The sequence below is a fragment of the Mastigoproctus giganteus genome, chromosome 9 (genome assembly GCF_048544385.1).
Source record: "Mastigoproctus giganteus isolate SK-2022 chromosome 9, ASM4854438v1, whole genome shotgun sequence".
NCBI classification, from domain to species: domain Eukaryota; kingdom Metazoa; phylum Arthropoda; class Arachnida; order Uropygi; family Thelyphonidae; genus Mastigoproctus; species Mastigoproctus giganteus.
Genome location: NC_143583.1, coordinates 52617288 through 52640656, shown reverse-complemented (window position 1 = coordinate 52640656; position 23369 = coordinate 52617288). Strand labels below are relative to the sequence as shown.

Here is a 23369-nt window from a genome sequence, read left to right as displayed (position 1 = left end):
GAGGAAAACAGTGAATCTAAATTTCATAGTTGAGGAAAAATTCTTGCTGCCATAGTGACCTGTGCCCCAGTGATGGTCCAATCATAGTAGCTATAGAAGCAGCTATTCCTCTAGTAACTTTAAAATGGGTGAAGTTCCCATTTGTCCTGAAGAAGGCCCGAATCATGGCCTATAAAGGTTCAGTGAATTGGAAGTAAGTAGATTTGTACCTTGTAATACATCTCAACAATACTAAAAGTTTGTTACCAACGCATGGGTTAAGTATCTCCTCATTAAACAAAAAAAAAAAAAAAAAAAAACACTACTGTATTGAAAGAATGAGATTAAATTGAAACATCAGGGGGGAAAACATTTCATGTAAAAAAGTTTGGAACCTATTGTACTTTTTCAGTACCTTTCAAGAAAATACTGAAGCATGGTTTACTACTTTTTTAAGTTGCCGAACTTAAGCAGCAGTAAACACTCAGCAACTCTGAAATAGAGTAATGGGCAGAAATAACTTTGAGAGTAAGTTGACTTTCAGTAGTGTAATTTTTGTGAACTGACTGCTAGCTTGGGCAGATACAAGGACTAATAGATTAACAGTAGCCACTGGCAGAGGTGAAAGTGATTCTTGCACTGCTTCTATTGGAATGAGCAGTAGTCTGGAAAACAAGATGCAGGGTATTTCAGAGACTGCTGGGAGTCATTGTAGTACAAGTAAACACATGGGTTGTGTTTGGGTAGCTAAGAATAGGAACAGGTGCAAGTATATTTGCATGTACACCAATGCTAGGAGTTTGTTAAATAAATTTGAAGGATTTGAGGTATTGCTCAAAACATCAAAGGCAGATATTGTTAGGATATCAGAGATATGGTGTCACACAGATATAAGGAATGCAGAACTGGAATTTGGGGAGTACAATATGTACAAAAAGGATACAGGATAGGAAGGGAGAAGGGGTTATGCTATTAGTTAAGAAACACAAAATCCAAGTGAAGCCAGTCGACATCACTGGACAGTGTAGTGTCGAGTCAGTTTGGTATGACATAAGCATTGGGAGATCAAAATTGAGACTAGGGGTGTGCTATAGGCCTAATGACTCTGATGAGTATAATAAGAAACTGGACAGGGAAATAGTGGGCCAGTAAATCAGAGAGTCCTATAATGGGGGATTTTACTTTCCCAGAGATTGACTGAAATTTGTGGGTTGGTCACTCACACACTAGCAAGGCTTTTGTGGATTTATAAGATGATTGTTTTCTACAGCAGAATGTTCGGAAGGCAACTAGAGGGAGTAATACTCTTGATCTGATTATCAGTAGTGATTCTTCATGCATCAAGAATCTGCAGATAAAGGAACCACTAGGTGGCAGTGATCACAGTGTGCTGAAGTGGCATTTACTCGGAGGTAAAGGGAAGGGTTTTTGCTTTCGTAAAGGCGACTACGATGGTCTGAGACAGTATTTAAATTCTATACAGTGGGACCAACTGATGATGTTACCAACATCAAACTCAAAATGGGAAGCATTCAAAGAATTTATCTTGGAAGCTACTAGGTTTACATACCAACTAAGAAATATTGTTCAAGGTTTAGGCCTAAATGGATATCAGATGAACTAATGAGACATATGGCAGAGAAGAAAAATGCATGGCATACATATAAATTAATGGGTGACATGGAAGCCTATGATAGATATAAGCTGGTCTGTAACCAAGTCACAAAGGAGATTAGGCAGACAAAGGCAGATTATGAGAAATCCTTGGCAAAGAATGCAAAGAAAAACAGAAAAGAGTTCTTTACCTATGTAATCTCTAGAAGGAAAGGGATGACTCAGATTGGTCACTGGATATTGATGGTTCAACAGTTGATGATCCTGCTCAGGTGGCTAACAAACTGAGTATTTTGCACCTACATTCACACATGAGGAGTTATTCAGGAAGGGGTATGCCAGAGGTGAAGGAAACTCTGACAGTGAGCTAGATGATTTGGTAATAACTGAAAATGGAGGAGAAATTGTTGAGGATAAACATAAAAAAAGGCACCCAGGGTGGATGGGATCTATCCAGTTATATTAAAGGAGGCAGCAAAGGAAGTAAGCAAACCCTTAGCCATAATTATGACAGCTTCTTTGGACTCAGAGGAGGTACCCATAGACTGGAGATGTGCAAATGTGACCCCAATTCACAAAGGAGGATCAAAGGCTGACACAAGTGATTATAAACCTATGAGTTTAACTTCTTTTCCAGGAAAATTAATGGAGGCACTGGTTAAAGAAGCACTGCAAGATCATCTAGACAAGACTTCAGTTATAGCTCGTACACAGCATGGTTTTGTTAAGGGAAAGTCTTCCCTGACCAATTTGATTGGATACTATGATGCAGTCACAAAAGAACTGGATGCAGGAAATAACTTTGATATTATATATTTGGATCTTAGAAAGGCTTTTGATACTGTTGCACATGGAAGACTGCTGCACAAATTGGAGTAGTGTGCATTGGAGGCAAATTGCTGCTATGGATAAAGGGATGGTTGTGTGGGAGAAGACAGAGTGGTAATCAATGGACACTGCTCATCGTGGACTAATGTTATTAGTGGAGTCCCTCAGGGTTCAGTGTTTGGTCCATTGTTGTTTTCTGTATTTATAAATGATATTGATGATGGTATATCAAGCTTAATGTCCAAGATTGCAGATGATACAAAGATTGGTAGGGTCGTTATGGACACTACTGACAGTATGCTGCTGCAACAGGATCTGGAAAGGTAGAGCAGATGGGCTGAGAGGTGGCAAATGAAGTTTAACATTGACAAATGTAAAGTACCACATATGGGAAACAGCAACCCCAGAGCAATGTATCAACTCTGTATTACTACACTGACAGTGGTAGATAATGAAAAGGACCTGGGGGTAATTGTGCAAGCAGATATGATGTTTTCTGAGCAGTGCAGATGGGCTACAAGAGTAGCTCATGGTGTCTTGTCAATGATATACAGGAATTTTTCTAGGAGTTATAAAGAGGTGATTATTCTCTTGTATAAAGCAATGGTCAGGCCACACCATGAGTCTGGAGATGTAGAACTGCTGGAACGAGTATAGAGAAGGGCAACAAGATTAGTGAATGCAACAAAGGGTTGCTCTTACAAAGAAAGGCTTAAGTTTTGCAAATTAGTGTCTGGAGACTAGGCACCGGCGAGGTGATCTGATAGAGGTGTATAAAGCCTTGAATGGTTTGAGCATGCTCAATGCTGATGGGATTCTTCCTCTTGCTCAGAATAATCACCTGAGAGGACATAAATTCAAATTGAGGAAAGACAGATGTAGGATAGATGTGCGACAATTTACCTTTAGCCAGCAGGTAGTTGGTTGGTGGAACAAACTTCCATCCCTTGTTGTGGAAGTTGATAGCCTAAATAAAAATTTAAGGCTCAGCTGGGCAGGTATTTCGAACGAAGGGTGGGGTTGAAATTGGAGTGTGTTTTTTTTTTTTTTTTTTTTTTTTTCCATTGATGCTGCAGAAGCTTGCTTTCTTGCATCATATGCCTCTACTAATGCTAACATAGCTCTTCTTGTGACATAAAAAAAAAAATCCAGATAATCAGTTTACTGAATTGTACTGGGTTGTTAGGAAATATAAATATTTTTGTGTAATTCCACCAATAAACTAAACAGATGTGGTGTGTAAGGGTTTTATTTAATTTTAAATTAGGGGTAAAAAAAAAGCCATTGAAATTCTGTAGTTTTTTGTGACTTCCTTGGATGTAAACAATAAGTTTTGATACCACAAGAAGGTTTTGTCTGTGTGCTGTGCATTTTATTTGAAAGTTATTATTTTAGGAAAGTCATATAAGCTAAAAAAAAATGCCACATCCGAATACCAAAAACAATAATTTTTCAAAAATAGCTTAACTATGAATATTGCAATATCTATTTAAGATAGTCATTAATGACTAGAAAAGTAATTCAGAAATATTCACGTGATAGCATATGCTTCTGAAGAGTGGTACAGGCAACCCCCTGCATAACACAGTTTTGCTCTTACATGGTTTGAGAATTGCGGCAATCCTTTCACAACATGGTACTTATATAACTCGGTTTGAGAATTGCAGGAAACCTTACATAACATGGTATTTTTGAACTTTTGTGCTGGAAAAACCTTGAATGGTTTGAATGGCTGCTATTATGTTAGATGTAATTTTTAACTTTTCCATTCCTTTTTTGTGAATCCCGGTGGTTGACTTGCTAGTCATTATCGCCTTCATGATATTTTTCCAAAGCACATTTCTGGATGTCACCACCATTAAACAATAAAAACAATTTGCTGTTTCCAGTTTATAGTGTACTCAATTATAAATGGGTAGTAAACTCGATCTTCTTGCATTTGCTGTAGTGCTGATAGCTGGAATTCTTTGGGTTTTCACGTTATTATGATGAAATGTGTTCCCCTTCCATGAAATATTTAATAATACAAAAAACAAACAAATTTTCAGGAACTCATTACTCCCTATCTCACTTGTGAGTGCCATGTTCTTTATTAATTGCTTATCATTTTTACTGTTTTAAATTATACAACAAAAAAAAGTCAGTGAACAGAAATATCAATTAGTTAGTATGTACATATTACAGTACGTATTAATTAAGCTATGTACGTAAGCATATTTTTATTTTGCTACCTGGAAAATATTCTTCTGATTTTCACATATCATTTAACTTTGTTAATTGGTAAGGTATAAAGTTAAGTTTATGCTTTATATCTTTAAAGTGGGGATCCACTGTATTTTGTTGGGAGATTCCTGGGTTAGGTTCTGTGCTATTGAACTTGTGCTTGCTTGAGACCATAAAAAATTGACTTCAAAGCATGCAGATTGTGACTTTTAAAGAAAGCAGAAGATACACAAAATGTAGATGCTGCAGAAGTGATTGTGCTTAGCAGCGATGAATAGGAAGAAAATTAAATTAACATACATTATCTGATATAAAAGTTTCACAGTTTGTAAGGTAAGACATTTGTTCAGTAAATTACTACTATTATAAAAATAAAGTTAAAATATTAAGTTATTACTACTATAAAAATGAAGTTTCTGATAGTTATAAAAAAAAATGGCATATTTTTGTTAGCTTTTTGAACGTAACCCGCCTTTTTTGTACTGGTTCTTAGGCCCATATAACACGGTTTCGCATTTCACAAGATTTTGTAGGAACCAAACTACTCTGTTATTCAAGTTTTTCCTGTATATTAAAATCAGTATATGCAACCACTTAGGTTACTGGTTGGGGAGGGGAGAGCACTGCCATTGACTATAATATTTTAATGTTTTAGAGCTAATTTTTTTCCTACCCAGAGTTTTTTTTGGGGAGATCAATGAAATTTTTAAAATTGAGTAGTATGCTGTCCCACACATTTATCAGAATTTCACACTTTCACTGCCTGGTTAATAAAAATTAAAGATCTTGTTTTCATATTCACTAAAATGTATAAAATAGTGCATTTTTAGCTTTCTGGTATGTTATGGAATTAGTTAATAACCTTTTATCAAAATGTCAGATATCTAAATTAACATACTTATTTTCTAGTGTTACTTTTCTGGTGGTATATATTGTCTTGGTTTGCTGCCCTTCAATAAGGTAACCAGAAATTTTTTTATTACTGATATTAAAAAATAGCAGATGTAGCATTTTATTTTTTAAATTAAATGTGAATAGCATTAATTAAGCATAATTTGTTTAAATGAGTTTTATTGTGTAAAAAAATTATATAAATTAAGTTAAAACTCCATCACATCAGAACTACTAAATAATTGGCTCTGTTTCTGGATTCCTTATTGAATTCTGTCATCAGGCCTAATCAGGAAAGATTTGGTAGCTGTTACTAACTTTGAGATAAAAGACTTTTTTTTTTTTTTTTTTTAATTATTTTCAGAGACTCCAATTCTTTAAATTTCAGTGTTTGGAAACTAGGCACCTACAAGGAAACCTGATTAAAGTGTTTAAGGCTTTAATGGATTGAGTAAACTAAGTGCTGATAGAATCCTCTCTCTTTCTCAGATAACATGCATAAAGGGACATAAATTTAAATTTGAAAAGGATGGTTGTAGGATAGATATGCAGGATAGAAAGCCTTCCACCCTGTGTTGTGGAGATGGGTAGTTTGAATAAATTTAAGGAAGGATTAGGCAAATTACTAACATCATTTCCTAAAATGATGCTTCCAAACCTGTATGCAGTACCCAAGATGTTACCTAACTTATTCAACAGAATAATCACCTGTTGATTATCGTATTGTGATCATTTTTTTTTAATATTCCATGTTGGTCATGGCATAGGGAAAATTTATCTCTGGATGATAATAAATTACTAGTGCTACATTCACTTAAAATTGAATTTAAGCAGGAAATATTCTGATGTAGAGAGCCAGGTACCAGATATGCATTTACAGTATTTTGCATGAACATATTTTATATTTGGTTGACAAGCACATTATAGAACATGCTGGACATTTAAATGGCTTAGTGCCATGGATAGTTGTTAATTAAATTTTCCTAAACAAAGGGATGATAACTGAAGAGTATGTTGAAAGACTTTGTATGGATGGAATGTATGAACAAGGGGGAGCACTTTGTTATATGAGATTTCAGTCTATCCTTATTGATTAAAGGAATTGAGAATTAAATTCATTGTAGGGAACGATTTCTAAATTCAATAATTTCTAAATTAATAATAATCCTCTCAACCAGAGGATTATTATTAATTTTCAGAATGTTAGAAAGTATTAGAGGTAAGAATATTTTGACCCTGATCATCACTTACAGTCAACACTGCAAGTATAGTATGGTACAAAATCTTTTCTAATTGGAACTGAGAATATTTATCATACCATACTTAAAAATATTTTTGTGCCATGCTGTTTGTTGAAATAGTTTACTGTAATTTTCATATCATTTTGCACCAGAAAATACCAAATAGAAAAAACAAAGAATTGCATGAAGAAAAATTGTTTTGGGCTTGTCCCTCAATAATTAAAAACATAATAAAAATATTATGTTGCATCTGAGGAGCATGATTGCATCAGTGATGTCCTTCAGACTAAGTCTGAAGGACATCACTGATGCAATCATGCTCCTTGAACTTTCAAGTCCCTTCAGACTAAGTCTGAAGGGACTTGAAAGTTCATCAAAAATACAGTGCACACATGCCTGTCATGCATTTTCACCTGTTATACCCCATCACTTTGCTTCATCTTTTAATGAGAATGGTAATGCTACCATTTAAAGACACCTTGGTTCCTGTCAACACAGATTGCATTGTTGAAGCGTTCAGTAACCTGTGATTCATATTTATTTGTTTTTGCTGTTGCAGAGTGTTCTCTCTCATTACTTTTCTCTCAATAATTGATCAGTGGTTTCTCTATCAATATCTTCATTTTTACTTCCACCTGAGGAATATCTTTTTGAAGTTTCCAGTTTGCTCTGCTGCACTTTCTCTCATCAACTTCGTCATTTGCTTCCACAAAACCAGGTGTTTTAGCAATCCTTTTCTTTGACTGTTTCAGGAGGAAACTGGGCATATAGATTGCAGAGAGAAAGGTAGCATGATTAAATCAAACTCTCTCTCATTTCTCCCATAGCTTGAAGGAGAGCATTTGGGGTGATTTGACAGCGATTATTATGTCTTACTTTGAATTTCAACAACTTCCCTAAGAATTTTTCAGCAGTAAGATTTGTCAGTTTTGGCCTTTATGGTTTTGTAAAATAACTTCAAACTCTCCAGTAAATATGCAGTGCTTTTTAGCATTAGTTGAGGATTATGATGCAAGAAAGCAAGCTTATATAGCATCAGCCAAAAAAAAAAAAAAAAAATTCTTTTTCACCCATCCATTCGCTCCAAACGTTTGTCCACTTCTTCCTTGAATTTATTTAAGCTATCAACTTCCACAACAACAGATGGAAGTCTGTTCCAGCAATCAACTACCCGCTGGCTAAAGCAAATTTCCACACATCTATTCTACAACTGTCTTTCCTCAATTTGAATCTATGCCTCCTCAGGTTCTTAGTCTGAGCAAGCAGAACTATCCCATCAGCATTGAGCCTGCTCAACGCATTCAAGACCTTATACACCTCAATCAGATCACCTCACAGGTGCCTAGCCTCTTGATGCTGCAACTTGCAGAACTTAAGCCTTTTCTTCATAAGCGCACCCCTTTGTTCATCTTACCAATCTTGTTGCCCTTCTCTGTACTCGTTCTAGCAACTCTACATCCTTCCTAAATGCTTCTACAGGGATGGGATACACTTAAATAGAAAGGGTGCAAGATATTTGCTGATGTTATCGAGGCAGAGTTAGTGGGTCGGAAAACTGCTAGCTTGTGGGGACATACACGAACTAATAGATTAACAGTAGCTGCTGGCAGAGGTGAAAGTGATTCTTGCACTGCTTCTATTGAAATGAAATTCAGCAGCAGCCTGGAAAGCAAGGCAATGGGGATTTCCAGGATGGCTGGGAGTCATAGTGGAACAAGTAAATACATAGGCTGTGTTAGGGTAACTAAGAGTTAGAACAGGTGCATGTATACTTGCATGTACACCAATGCTAGGAGTATAGTTAATAAATTCAATGAGCTTGAAGTGCTAGTCAAGACATCAAAAGCAGATATTGTTGGGATATCAGCGATGTGGTGTCACACAGACATAATCAGTGCAGAATTGGAATTTGGAGAGTACAATGTGTACAGAAAAGATAGACAGGAAGGGAGGAGGGGTTATACTGTTAGTTAAAAAACACAAAATCTAAGGAAGTGCATCCAATTGATGTTGGTGGACAATGCAATGTTGAGTCTGTTTGGTGTGACATAAGCACTGGGAAAGGAAAAATGAGGTGTGTGTTATAGGCCTAATGAATCTGATGAGTATAATGAGTAATTGTGCAGAGAAATAGTGGGCCAGTAAATCAGTGTGTTTTACAATGGAGGATTTTAATTTCCCAGAGATTGACTGGAATTTGTGGGTTGTTCGCTCACACACTAGCAAGGCTTTTGTGGATTTATTGGATGATTGTTTTTTACGGCAGTATGTTTGGGTGGCAACTAGAGGGAGCAATACTCTTGATCTGATTATCAGTAGTGATTCTTAATACATTAAGAATCTGCAAATAAAGGAACCACTAGGTGGCAGTGATCACAGTGTGCTGAAGTGAGATTTACTCAAAGAGGTAACTACCATCAAGGGTAAAGGGAAGGGTTTTTGCTTTCATAAAGGTGACTACAGTGGTCTCAGACAGTATTTAAAGTCTAAAATATGGGACCAACTGATGATGTTACCAACAGCAAATTCAAAATGGGGAGCATTCAAAGAATTAATCTTGGAAGCTACTAGGCTTTTAATACCAACTAAGAAATATTGTTCAAGATTTAAAGGGGGGGGGGGGTAATTGTGCAGGCAGATATGAAGTTTTTTGAGCAGTGCAGATGGTCTGCAAGAGTAGCTCATGGTGTCTTGTCAATGAAATACGGGAATTTTTCTAGCAGGGAGGTAATTATCCCTTTGTATAAGGCATTGGTCAGGCCACACCTTGAGTACTGTATACAGGTCTTGTGGCCTCATTTTAAGAAGGATGTAGAGCTGTTGGAACAAGTACAGAGAAGGGAACAAGATTAGTGAATGGAACAAAGGGTTGCTCTTACGAAGAAAGGCCTAAGTTTTGCAAATTACAGTGTCCGGAGACTAGGCACCTGCGAGGTAATCTGATTGAGGTGTATAAAGCCTTGAATGGTTTGAGCATGCTTAGTGCTGATGGGATTCTTACTTTTGCTCAGAATAATCGCTTGAGTGGGCATAAATTCAAATTGAGGAAAGTTGGTTGTAGGATATTGTGCAGAAGTTTGCATTTAGCTAGTGGGTGGTTGATTGCTGGAACCAACTTCCATCTGTCCTTGTAGAAGTTGATAGCTTAAATAGATTCATGAGGGTATAGCTCTAAAATACTGTTCGCAGGCCGGCTGCTAGTTGGTACACTGGAGCCAACCTATTGGTAACTGTTTAGGAGGCTGCCGGATCAGCTAATGTATCCTTCCTACCTCTACTCTGCCAGATGTAGGGGAATCCGAATACTGTGTATGTGGAGGGCAATGTCGAGGCAACGTTAAGTCAAGGATCTGGGTATATCCAAAAATTTTCATTACTTCATACAGCATGTTCCCCCCCCCACCACTTTTTCTTACTATTGAGTACACCATGAATTGTCAAACTAAAAGAGTAAGCTTATCTGCGAAAAGATCTAAACCTCCTAAACACTTCCTGGTTCATTTCACAAATATATGTGGTCTCAATTCTAATTTCAATGATGTCCATTTCCACTTGCAGTTTGCCAAACCCCATGTACTTTTTCTGACAGAATTGATTCAACTGCTGCTCATCTCAGTTGCCCAAATTATTCACTGTATGATTCCTTCGCCTCAAAGGTGGTACTTGTGCATATGTCTGTTCCGATATTCCCTGTCAGAGACTTGGTCATTTGGAATCTCCTCTTTTCGATCTTCTCTGGCTTAAAATCTCTCTACCTCATTGAGTCAAATTCATCTGTTGTCTCTACCGTTCTCCCAACTCCACGGCAACTCCATAGCCAGGTGGGAAGGAGCAGCAGTGCATAGCACACGCTTCTTGATTAGACCACGGTTCAAGCCCGTCACCACCAAATACGGAGGATGCGGAAAAGCCAGGGAATGACCACCGCATATTCACGGAGCAATATGGCCTTAGTTGTTAATGCTCCTAAAAAAAAAAAAAAAAACCAAAACCAATCTCCCAACTCCACTAATCACTTGGAGCTCTTTTACTTCCTCTCTTTGCAACTTGACTTTCTCCAGTCCAACTTTCCTAACAGTGAGATAATTTTCCTAGGTGATTTTAATGTTCACAACTCCAGCTGGCTTCTGTTTTCTAGTCACACTGACCCAGCTGGTCGAGATGCTGTGGTTTTTGCAATTACTAATGACCTTGCACAGATTGTTCATTTACCTACAAGAATACCGGACAATTCTAACCATACAACCAATGTGCCGACCGGGCTAGCCGAGTGGGTAAAGTACATGCCCGGCAACCCAAAGGTCGCGGGTTCGATTCCCGCCTCGGGCTTGGATCAAAGTACTGCAAAAATCTTGGGAGGTGCAATATGGCCACAGAAGCCGATGCGCCAACAACTACCAAATCAAAAAAAAAAAAAAAAAACAACCAACATGCTTGATCTTTTTCTCACAAACAACCCTTCTAAGTACACTCTCAAAGTGAGTGGTCCTTTAGGCACCTCAGATCACAACTAGTGATTGTCTCTTCTCCAATGGAGCCTTTATCTCATGACTATTCCCAACCTCGTGTTGTTTGTCATTACAAGGCTGCAAAATGGGATGACCTGCAAGATTTCTTTTCTTTTTTCCTTGGTTGGATTACTGTTTCAAAAATTCTGATTTCAACGTTTTCTCAGATTGTGTCAGTGAAATTATTCTTGTAGGAATGGAATCCTTTATTCCACACTCTACTTTAAAATCTCGTCCTTTATCTAAACCTTGGTTTGCCAATAAATGTGCTAAGGCTGTTCAAGAAAAGAGCATTGCATATCATAATTGGCTTGTTTCCAATTCTTCAGTTTCCTTTTCTGCCTACACCAAAGCTTGCCACAATTGTAAAGCAGTTATTAATCAGTCCAAAATAGAATTTGAACAGGCTAAGAGTAGAAAAATTGCTCCTTGCCCTGATGGTAGCCGAGCATTCTGGTCACTTGCCTAAGCTATTGGCCGCAGCTTTTGCCCATCTCTGCTTCCACCTCTGTCCAAACCGGATGGTTCTGTTGTCACTTCAGCCAAAAATAAAGCTGACTGCTAGCATCCCATTTTTCTTCCAACTCATGTATTAATGATCTTGGTAAAACACCTCCCACCATTCCCAACATGCTCCATTCAATGCCTCCTGTGGTCTTCTCTCAAAAGGATGTCAGAAGGATTTTGACAAATCCTGATGCTAAGAAAGCTCCAGATTCTGATGGTATTTCTCCACTTGTTGTCAAAACCTGCGCTCCTGAGCGCAGGTTTTGACAACAAGTGGAGAAATTTTTTTCACCTTTTTTTCACTTTCTTGTTCCAAAGGTGTTTTTCCTTCTGCTTGGAAATTTGCTCATATCCAGCCAGTTCCTAAAAAGGGTGACAAATCCCTCCCATCCAATTATCATCTCATTGCAATTACTTCTATTCTTTCTAAAATAATGGAGAAATAAATTAACCGCCAACCCTTAAACTACCTGGAAACCTTCCATCTGATCAATGATTGCCAGTATGGATTCCGTCAGTGTCAATCCACTGGTGATATTCTGAATTATGTTACCCATATATGGAAAAATTCAATAGAAAAGTTCAGTGAAACACAAACAGTTGCTCTTGACATCTCAAAAGCTTTTGATCATGTTTGGCATAAAGGTCTTCTAAACTAGATTCCATCTTATGGTTTGCCAACTGTTTTTTGTAATTGGTTATCCAGTTTTCTTCCTGATCACTCACTGAGGTTGATGATAGATGGCTCTCTGTCTTCTAATTTCTCCCCCAATGCTGGTGTCCCCCAAAGTTCAGTTCTTTTCACCACCCTTTTCTTCTTGTATATTAATTACCTTCTTCCATTGACTTGAAATCCTATCCATAGTTTTGCTGATTATAGCACATTGCATTCCACTTTCCATTTTGAGAAACCTTGCCCTGCTCAATCAGCTTCAACTTCTCAAATAGCCGCTACCAATTCCTTAAATGCTGACCTCCAGGTAATTCTCCAATGGGGCAAAGGCACTTAGTTGATTTTAATCCTTCTAAAACTCAGTCCTGTCTTAAATCATGCAAAAAGGATTCTTCTGCTCCTATTCTTATCTTTGGTGATACTCCAATTTCTTGGCAAAATGATATATCTCTTTTGTGGATTATCCTTACTTCTAATCTCTCTTTGCATAAGCACATTACAAATATTGCTTCCTCTACATCTAAAAAACTTGGTTTTCTCTTTCACTCTCTTTTCTTTGAAACAGCTGTTCACTCTGTACAAATCACAAATCTGCCCTACCATAGAATATATGCGCCTCCATAGCCATTTGGGCAAGAGCAGTAGTGCGTAGCACACGCTTCTTGATTAGACCGGGGTTCGAGCCCGTGCCCACGGAGGATGCGGAAAGGTCAGGGAATGACCACCACATATCCCTGGAGCAATATGGCCTTAGTTGCTAATGCTGCTAAAAACCAAAAAAACAACAAAACCATAGAATATTGTTCCCACATCTGGGGCAGTGCCCCCAAAACTTCTCTTATGCTTCTAGATTCCATTCAATAGATGGCAGTTAGGTTAATTACTAACAGAATCTCTTCACTTGCTGTCTCTTAGATGTACTGTTTCTGCTGCATGCATTTTCTACAGATACTTCCATGGGCACTGTTCTTCTGAATTGGCTTTTATAATTCCTGCCCTCTCTTTCAAAACAGTCCAAACACATGCTGCCACCGACCAACATCCATTTATTGTCCAACTTCAAACCCGCAGAACCAACTTTTCATCTTCCTCGTTTATTCATTCAACTCCCATTTTCTGGAACAACCTTCCTTCATACGTATTTCCTGAAAATTACAGTCTTCAGAAGTTCTAGTCTAATGTCAACAAATATCTTCTTTCGTCTTCTCAACCTGCAACCCAAGCACGGTACTAAGTACTGTAGTGGAGGATGATGCGGGAAAGTTTTTTTTTTTTTTTTTTGCTGCCAATACTTTATAAGCTTGCTTTCTTGCCATCATTTGCCACTAATAATGTTAAAATGAGATTACCAACTTCTTGACTCCCTAACACCAAATCTGACTTGTATTGCTGTTTGTGGAGGCATATATCATGATGTATGCCACATTTTCATAAATACTTCTAAATTGATGCACAAACTTAATCAGCCATAGCTAAGTGGTTAGTGCAAAGTGAGTATTTAATGTTTTAAAATATTTACTTTGAATATTAAAAAAAGTGTTTAAATTAAATTTAATTGCTTAAATAATATTTAAAAATATATTAAATGTTTTTAATATTTTATTTTAATTCCATATGGGTAGCAATATAAGGGGTTGCTTGAGAAATTTATAGATGATAACACATTTATTGTAACAGTCTTGGAATGTTCTACTGCTAGTAAGGAAATGGATTAACCATATTGAAGATTTGTTTTTCATCTGAACTTGTGAATGTTGTTTTTTTTTTTTTAGGAGGAAATATCCATCAAACATCATTCTTCTTGCTATCTTTGTAAGTAATATTGTTGGTATTCTTTCTATATACTTAATTTATAATATAGTATTTATAAATTGTGTGTAAGTAAAGAAAGGAAGTAACTTAAATCATTTTGTATATTAACATATTTTCTGCTGCTGATGTGTGTATATGCACCCAAATGATGTTTTATGCTGTAAAAGTCATTGCATGTGAAGTTAAACTGTTTGATATGGCATACTGGGTTATTTGTAGCAACACTTTTGCTTATCATCAATCCACGTGTTCTAAAAACTTGGTACCCTAGTTGCTCCTCAACATTCTGAAAATTATGGCACATGGAATACACCCTCTCCAGTATAGGCAGCAGCAAATATGTTAATTTATCTAGAATGTAATGAATATAATTGTCTGAAAATAATTTAATCTCTTTTATTTAAAATTGTGATTTTTCAAGTTGTCATTTTAAAATGAGACTTAGAAGGGGGAGGATTCTGCCCATCCTTCAGGTAATGTGTGGTGATTGAGCATTTCCCCACTAAATTCTAAACAAGATTACATGTTTCTACTAGAAATTGCCCTAACTTCTAATCTCTCTCTCTCTCTCTCTCTCTCTCTCTCTCTCTCTCTCTCTCTCTCTCTCTCTCTCTCTCTCTCTCTCTCTCTAGGCATGAACACATCATAAATATTGCTTTCTGGGTTTTATTTTTTGCTTTTGGTGTTACTTTTCTTCTAAACAGTTCATTCTACAAATCTCAAATCTGCCCTACTGTGGATATTGTTTCCATATTTGGGGTGGTGTCTCCAAACCTCTCTCAAGCTTCTAGACTGAATTCAAAAGAGGGCAGTCAGGTTAATTAACAAACCATCTCTTATAAAGTCTCTCCACTCTCTACCTTGAAGACATTTGGTTTCTGCTGGCATGCCTTTGCTCTAGATACTTTTCTTGGCATTGTTTCGCTGAACTGGCATTTGTAATTCCCCTACTCTTCCAAATTGGTCCAAATATATGCTGCAACCAGTTAGCATCCATTTACTGTCCAACTAAAACACTCAAAAATGGCCATGTAGCAAAAGAGCTCCATGGCCATTTTTAAGCCATGGAGCTCTTTCGCAAAACCAACTTTTCAGCTCAATCCGATATATTTAAAACAGTAAATCATTATAATCCCTTTAAAATCTGAACACCACAGTAATTAATGAATTAATAAATTTATAAAGTTAAGGAGCCTCTAGTTAAGTAATTGTTGATGGGTGTTACTCACAGTCAGGTTTTGTATATAACTGTATTCCCCTGCCACCTCCATTTGCAAAAATACTCTGCCCAGTATGCTGAAGAAAAATGCCCTGGTGTTAACCAACATAATCAGGGATTCAGATGTGTTATCCACACAGAAAAATGGTCAATCTTGTGCATTACTAGGCACTACTAAGTAATGGATAATTCTCATCACCTAGTGCAATACTTTGCTTAAGTGTGTAAACAGTGTTTGGTCTCCAGAGCAAAGCTCTTGAATCTCTCCCTCCCTTCTATCAAGGTGTGTGCCCATCTATCAAAGTGTGTGTGTGTGTGTGTGTGTGTGTGTGTGTGTGTGTGTGTGTGTGTGTGTGTGTGTGTGTGTGTGTGTGTGTGTGTGTGTGTGTGTTGGGGAATTGTAAAGACCATATGTCATTCTTGCTGTTGTGAGCTGTATTTAAATTTTTTAAACTCATACAAAATTCCCCAACAAAATGTTTACCTCATCTGCATTAATGCATCATGAATAGTCAAAGTAGAACAACTACAAAAAGGCCTACATCTCCCAAAACCTTTCTAATTTATTTCACAAATACATAGCCTCAGTTCCATCCTCAGAGACGTCCATTTCCACCTACAATCTTCCAAGCTCCACATACTTTTCTGATGATTTCATTTATCGGATGCCTAAACCACCATTCAGCTTGTTTATCCAAATTATTCACTCTGATTTTTTGCTTTAAAGGTGATACTCAGGCATATGCCCACTCTGATATTCTTTGTCAGGATGGGAGATGAAGAAGTCATCTGGAATCTCCCTTCCTGATCTCTGTTGGCTTAAATTCTGTTAAATTCATTTGTTGTCTCTATAAGTCTCATAACTTCAAACACTGAACTTTTTGACTTTTCTTTCTTTGTAACTGAACTCTCTCTCCAATATGACTTTCTTAACAGTGAAGTAATTTTCCTTGGGGATTTTACCATTTGCAACTCCAGTTGGTTTCAATTTTCTAGTGCTTGGACCTAGCTGGTAAAATGCCATGGCTTTGTTGTGACTAATGACTTTACACATCTTGTTCATTTACCTACAAGGATATTAAAAAATTCAACTTCACACCTAATACTCTTGATCTTTTCTTCACTAATAACTCTTAAAAGTGACTGTTAGGAATTGTAATAACACTACAACAACAAGAACTTGGATTGGCTAAGATCATGGGATAATAATGGAAATTACGGACAGGCTATTTAGAGAGTTCAAATCATATGATGATGGTCTCTTTCCAATGAGTCTCCTCTCCACCTCCCATAAGCATTCTCAACCTTGTGCCATTTGGAATTACAATAGTATGAAATGGGATGATCTGCTTGATTTTTATTCCTCTTTTCCTTGGTTAGACTACTGTTTTAAATCTGAGCTCCTCTATTTCTCATTCCACCCCAAACACTCTTCCTTTATCTAAACCTTAGTCTTTCCAACATATGTGCTAGGCCATTCAATAGTATATTACAATTGGCTTATATTCAGATCTCCAACTTAATTTTCTGCCTTCACTAAATCTCACAACATATTGTAGTTTTAAATGTTTTCCACCAACCTTATGTAGAAATAAAACACAACAAAAACTGGAATCTTGATAACTATGTATTTATAATAAATTATATTTGACTGTATTTACAATAAATTATATTTAACTTTACAACTAAAATATATAAAATATACATTAAAATATACTAAATTAAAAGTGATAAAACCATAGCTTTCGAAGGCTCCTGCCTTCTTCTTCAGCAGTATTTTTCTTTGTTTTGCGGTGCATCTTTAAATACCAGCGGGTTCACGGTACTCATCACATGTTCCATTCTCTTGTGTTATGGAACTCGAAGTGGCTCGGGAGTAGGTCATATGAAATCGTTCATCACTTCTGAGAATAGTAGCCTCGTCACATGTTCCATTCTCTTGTGTTATGGAACTCGAAGTGGCTCGGGAGTAGGTCATATGAAATCGTTCATCACTTCTGAGGATAGTAGCCTCAAAGAGGGGATGGATCCGCATTCCCCTATCTCTATTAATGCTCACTGCGGAACAGATCCGCAAACTCCCGAGCCACTTACGGTCCCAGAACTTATGCGCCCAATCGGTGATGATAGCATTGTCCTGGGAGATCTGGTGCTGCTTCTCCCAAAAATGCTCAGCCACGGCAGACTTACCATACTCCGCATTTCTTATTGCCTTAGTGTGCTCCCCCAGACGCTCTTTGAGACGGCGTTTTGTTTCCCCTGCATAACACTTCCCACAATCCGGGTATCAAATACTGTATACGACCCCACTTGCATTCTCTTTTTGAATGGGGGGCCTCTTGTGACACGATTGTGTGCAGCCTCCGCCCTGAAAGCTGCACACAACGTTTCTGATAATTTCTTAGTACTCTAGTTATATGCTCAGTTAGACCTAGATAGTAGGGAATGTATGCAGTAGATACTGGCGTAAAAGATTTGCCTCTCCTCTGATTTCCTTTAATATATTTTTCTATAATCCTCTGGGGGTAGCCACATTTTGTAAGGTCCGTCGTGACGCGTTCATACTCTACCTTCCTATCCTCGGAGGTACTACAGTGTGATTTTGCCTTGTCAACTAATGTTCTAACCACACTGTTTCTGTGATGGCTGGCCTGAGCTGAATTGTAGTGCGAATATTGACCTTTACACATCGGTTTCCTATAGACCTTAGTCTTTAGTTGTTGGTCTTCCCTGCAGACCAACACATCTAGGAATGACAAAACTCCTCCTTCTACCTTTGAGGTAAATTGTATGAATAGGGAGAAGCCATTCATACAATTTGAGACGGCATTTTGTTTCCCCTTCATAACACTCCCCACAATCCGATGATACGTTTTCAATTATTTGAAAGGGGAATGAAGACTAGGTGTTGAACTTTTTAAATGGCTTCTAAACCGATGTGTAAAGGTCAATATTCGTGCTACAATTCAGCTCAGGCCAGCCATCATAGGAACAGTGTGGTTAGAGTATGAACGCGTCACGACGGATCTTACAAAATGTGGCTACCCCCAGAGGATTATAGAAAAATATATTAAAGGAAATCAGAGGAGAGGCGAATCTTTTACGCCAGTATCCACTGCATACATTCCCTACTATCCGGGTCTAACTGAGTATATAACTAGAGTACTGAGAAATTATCAGACGCATTGTGTGCAGCTTCCTGGGCGGAGGCTGCACAATCGTGTCACAAGTAAAGGACCCCATTCAAAAAGAGAATGCAAGTGGGGTTGTATACAGTATTAGATGCCCGGATGGCATTTTGTTTCCCCTCCACGATTTATGGAGGGGAAACAAAATGCCATCTCAAAGATCGTCTGGGGGAGCACACTAAGGCAATAAGAAATGCAGAGTGTGATAAGTCCGCTGTGGCTGAGCATTTTTGGGAGAAGCAGCACCAGATCTCCCCGTACGATGCTATCATCACCGATCAGGCGCATAAGTTCTGGGACCGCAAGTGGCTCGAGAATTTGCTGATCTGTTCCACAGTGAACATTAATAGAGATAGAGGAACACGGATCCATCCCCTTTTCGAGGCTACTATCCTCAGAAGGGATGAACGGTTTCATATGACCGATTCCCGAGCCACTTCCGGTTCCATAACACAAGAGAACGGAATACGTGGGAATGAAACACGTGATGAGTACTGTGAACCCGCTGGTATTTAAAGATGCACAGCAGAACAAGGAAAAATACTGCTGAAGAAGAAGGCAGGAGTCTTTGAAAGCTATGGTTTTATCGCTTTTAATTTAGTATATTTTAATGTATTTTATGGTTTTATTGTTCTTAACCCAGTATATTTTAATGTATATTTTATATATTTTAGTTGTAAAGTTAAATATAATTTATTGTAAAATACAGTCAAATAGAATTTATTATAAATACATAGTTATCAAGATTCCAGTTTTTGTTTTCGTTGTGTTTTATTTCTACATAAGGTTGGTGGAAAACATTTCAAACTACAATATGAATATACCCAACTTCAGAGGCCTGTTTGAAGAATTTCACAACAGTTGTCAAAAAGTTGTTAAATTCAAAGGATGGTAACAATACAAGTTACGAATGCAAAGAGATACTGATGCAGGAAAAGGCTCATGTTTTACAGTTGGTTTCATTTGCTGCAACACTTAAACTAAGCTGGTGTAAGGATCTAATTGATTTATATAAAGGCTATAAAATGATTGAACAAAATTAATGATGCAAGCATATTTTCTCTTTATAAGACACTGCAAACAAGAATACATGACTCTGATTAAAAGAAAGATAATTGTAAACTGGATATTAGAAAATTTACCTTTGTTAAAGAGTAATAAATTATTAAAAGAAGTTACTACCTGCTCTTGTAGAATAAATTATATAAAGATAAAAAGGAATTAAATAAATATCTGAAGGGAGTGAATAAAAAAAAATATATATATATGGAAGATACCACAAATTTTGCTCCTTTGTCATTCTGCCATTTTAATACAGTAAACCCCGCTATTTGCGGGGGTTATGTTCCTGAGAAATGCCGCGAATACCAAAAACGCGAATACAGTCGGTCCTCGTATAACACGTGTTTGCATTACACGAATTCGATCATACACGATTTATAAATAGGGGAACGTTATCTTATATAACACGAACCGAATTCGCTTATACACGATTCGCCTTTGTGTTTACAAGAAATGGCAGTCGAACGCGGAGTCACCCCAACTGAACGCAACACGATAGGAATGAAGAAGATTCTGAAAATGTATTTATGTGTTTTATATCAGTGAAGGGGAAACACATTTCACCATAATAACGTAAAAACCAACACAATTCCAGCTATCGATATAATCGCAAATGCAATTAGATCGAGTTTACCACCAGTTTATAACAGGTTCCACTAGCGGAAACGCAACTGGAAATTGTTTTTATTGTTTTATGGTGGTAACCTCCAAAAATGTGCTTTAGTAAAATGCGAGGTGTTAATTAATAGTGTATCTCGGCCTTTACGGTGTTATTTATTCAGTTGCTACAGGCGCACAGCTTTGTTTATGTGTATCAAGCGTGCCTCCTCGTTTTGTAATTGTGCTTTATTCCCTAAAAATTAGTAAAATACTTAAAAGGTGTGAAAAGGAAGCGTCCTAGTGAAGACACTGCAGATTCAGAGAGAAAAAAAAAAAAAGCAATATCGATAAACAGAGGCGGACTGGGTCAAAAATTCTTACCCGGGAAAATTTATAGTGGCCTCATACTACGGTTTATGGCCAAAATCACACCGGCCTCCGGCCCACCGTGGTTTCCCCCGTAAGGCTTATGGCCAGTCCGCTTCTGTCAATAGAGAAAAAATATGAAATTGTGAAACGCTTTGAGCGAAATTAAAGACCATGTGATATTGTACGTGCTACAGACCTAAATGAGGCAACGCCGAGAATTACAAAGAATGCGGAGAAAATAAAAACAACTTTCATAGCGAGAACAACCCAAAGTGTAATTAAAATCCATTAGATTAAGACACAAAGAATTGGAAGAGATGGAACAGCTGTCATCTCTTTAGATAGAAAATCAAACAAAACGCAAGTTTGCTTACGATAGAAGCAAAAGCATTAGCAATATTTTATTACGACTTACGTATTATAATTTATACTTACGTATTATAAAATACGTAAGTATTTTATTACGACTATTTTATTTAATATAATAAATTTTTTACGAATAAAATACGTATTTTATTCGTAAAAAATACTTTTTTAGTATTAAAAAATACTAAAAATACTTTATTATAATATATTATTATTTTTATTACGTATTTTAATCGTTATAAAATACTTACGTATTTTATAATGATTAAAATTACCCGATTATTTATTGTGTTTGGTAATGTTTTGGTTCCAAATGTGTGTTCAATCTTGGGTGGTCGGCACCTAACCCTACTTTTCCCATAGGGCCTGTTGTTTATATTGCACGATTTTGCATTGCACGAGGATTTCTAGGAACGCAACTATCGTGCTATACGAGGACAGACTGTACTGAGTTATGGCTCCCATAGTAATAAAGGGGTTCCGTTCCAAAGTATGAAATATATAAGAAAAACTAGTCTAAAATTTTGTCTATGTACCGTCATAATATGACTATGTACATAAACAGTACATAGTGAAATTGCAAGCATATGGCATCGAAATGAAAATAAGAAACAATTTAATATTAAATGTAATAGGCCTTTGCTAGCAAAAAAACTTATCCCGCCAGTGCTATCACCAGTTTCGCTAAAGTGTTGATAAAGGAATTTTGCCTTTTCACGAATGATTAGTGAACTTAACGGAATTTTATTTTGAGTTCGGTCTTCTATCCACAGATTTAAAGATTTTTCCATTTTTTCTAATTTAACGTCACGAGTTACAGAGCAAATTTTTGAAGCAATTAGTGCGTTTTCACGGACACTACGGCAGATTTTTTTCTTCCGATTTTTTGATTGATCATACCGTTGACTCATTGATTTTATGTTTTGCCACTGAGGAGACACTTTCACCATTAGAAATTTTATCTAATAACTCAATTTTATTCTCTAATGTCATCACCTTCTTTGATATTTTCACATTTCTCTTGTTATTCGTAGCCATATTTTTGTAGGGGTTAGAAAGAACTTGTCTACAATAAAGTCACTTTCTTCCGTTAACACACTCAAAAAAGTCTGTTTTACACTGCAAAATGGTAGATTTATCATTTTTGTAAGCATATCAATTTATAAATTGATAAATTTATTCAATTTATAAGCATATAAATTAAAAGCAAACGACAAAACCTTCCATGACAAGCGCATAACACATACTGAACAAGGATTAGCGAGAAACATCCACGCTCGCGATTTTGTCACCCCTCTCCTCCTACCCACTGAGCGCTGTTTTGACCAGGAAAGATAATTTTAGCCACGCCCATGTTTTTTTATGGCGGAAAATATTCACGGCGCTTTAAAATTCACATTTTTTTAGGTTTCATTGTATATTAAATCGGCGATCGCGAAACCGCGAATACAGATACTGTGAATAGCTGGGTTTTACTGTATTTATATTAATGTTACTTCCCATGGTTGTTTGTTGACGTCTATTTTTGTTATGCATTAACTGTTATAACATGCTTTTAGGTGGTTTTTTTCTGTTGTGTGTCCATATTTGTCAAAGCATATAGCACTATCTTTTTATTTAAGATTTGCTTCTACTGTCATTTGTTTGTATACAGATACTTCCACTAATTGATTATTAATGTACTTTTAGTTGAAGTGACAGTAAACATACATTGATTAATTATATTTTTATTTTATTTATTCATTTTTTTTTTGCAGACTGTTGCTTTAAGTTACATGACTGCAGTTATATCAAGGTAAGAAATCTTGTTAACTTGTAAATAAATATGTCTGCACATTGTCATAATAAAATTCTCCTTAACTGCAATTTTAACTCTTAAAATTTGCATTTAGTACAGATCTTTAACACATTCATCCAAACAAATTGCAATTTTTGTGCCTCAATGCAGATGTGTCCATTCAACTGCAGTAAATAAAGGAGCATTGTAAAAGGAAAAGGCACATGAAATTAACAATGAGCGATATCAGCCCACTGATTCAACCATGGGCTATTGCATTACGGCTGGGATTTTGCTTAACATCAATCACATTGTCTAGAGCAGTGTTTCCCAAACTGGGGTCCACAGACCAGTTCCAGGGGGTCCGCAAAATGTTCAGAAGGTATCAAGTAATGTGTGTTTATTTTCTTAAAAAATATACTGATAGAATCACTAGTTTTGTTATAGAATATTACTTATTTTCGATATGTTTAATATATGTAATTGTATACATATTTCAAATTATTCGTTCT

General features: G+C 36.8%; 1 protein-coding gene across 2 annotated transcripts in view; it reads left to right on the top strand.

Moving 5' to 3' along the window:
• LOC150080219 (protein lifeguard 2-like) overlaps positions 1 to 23369 on the top strand; it is a 178329-nt gene that overhangs the window by 84360 nt on the left and 70600 nt on the right. For both annotated transcript variants that reach the window (XM_090381091.1, XM_090381089.1), the window contains exons 6-8: positions 5554 to 5604; positions 14237 to 14276; positions 22838 to 22875. In XM_090381091.1, the coding sequence (XP_090237217.1) occupies positions 5554 to 5604; positions 14237 to 14276; positions 22838 to 22875 (129 nt within the window). The remainder of the gene's footprint in view (positions 1 to 5553; positions 5605 to 14236; positions 14277 to 22837; positions 22876 to 23369) is intronic.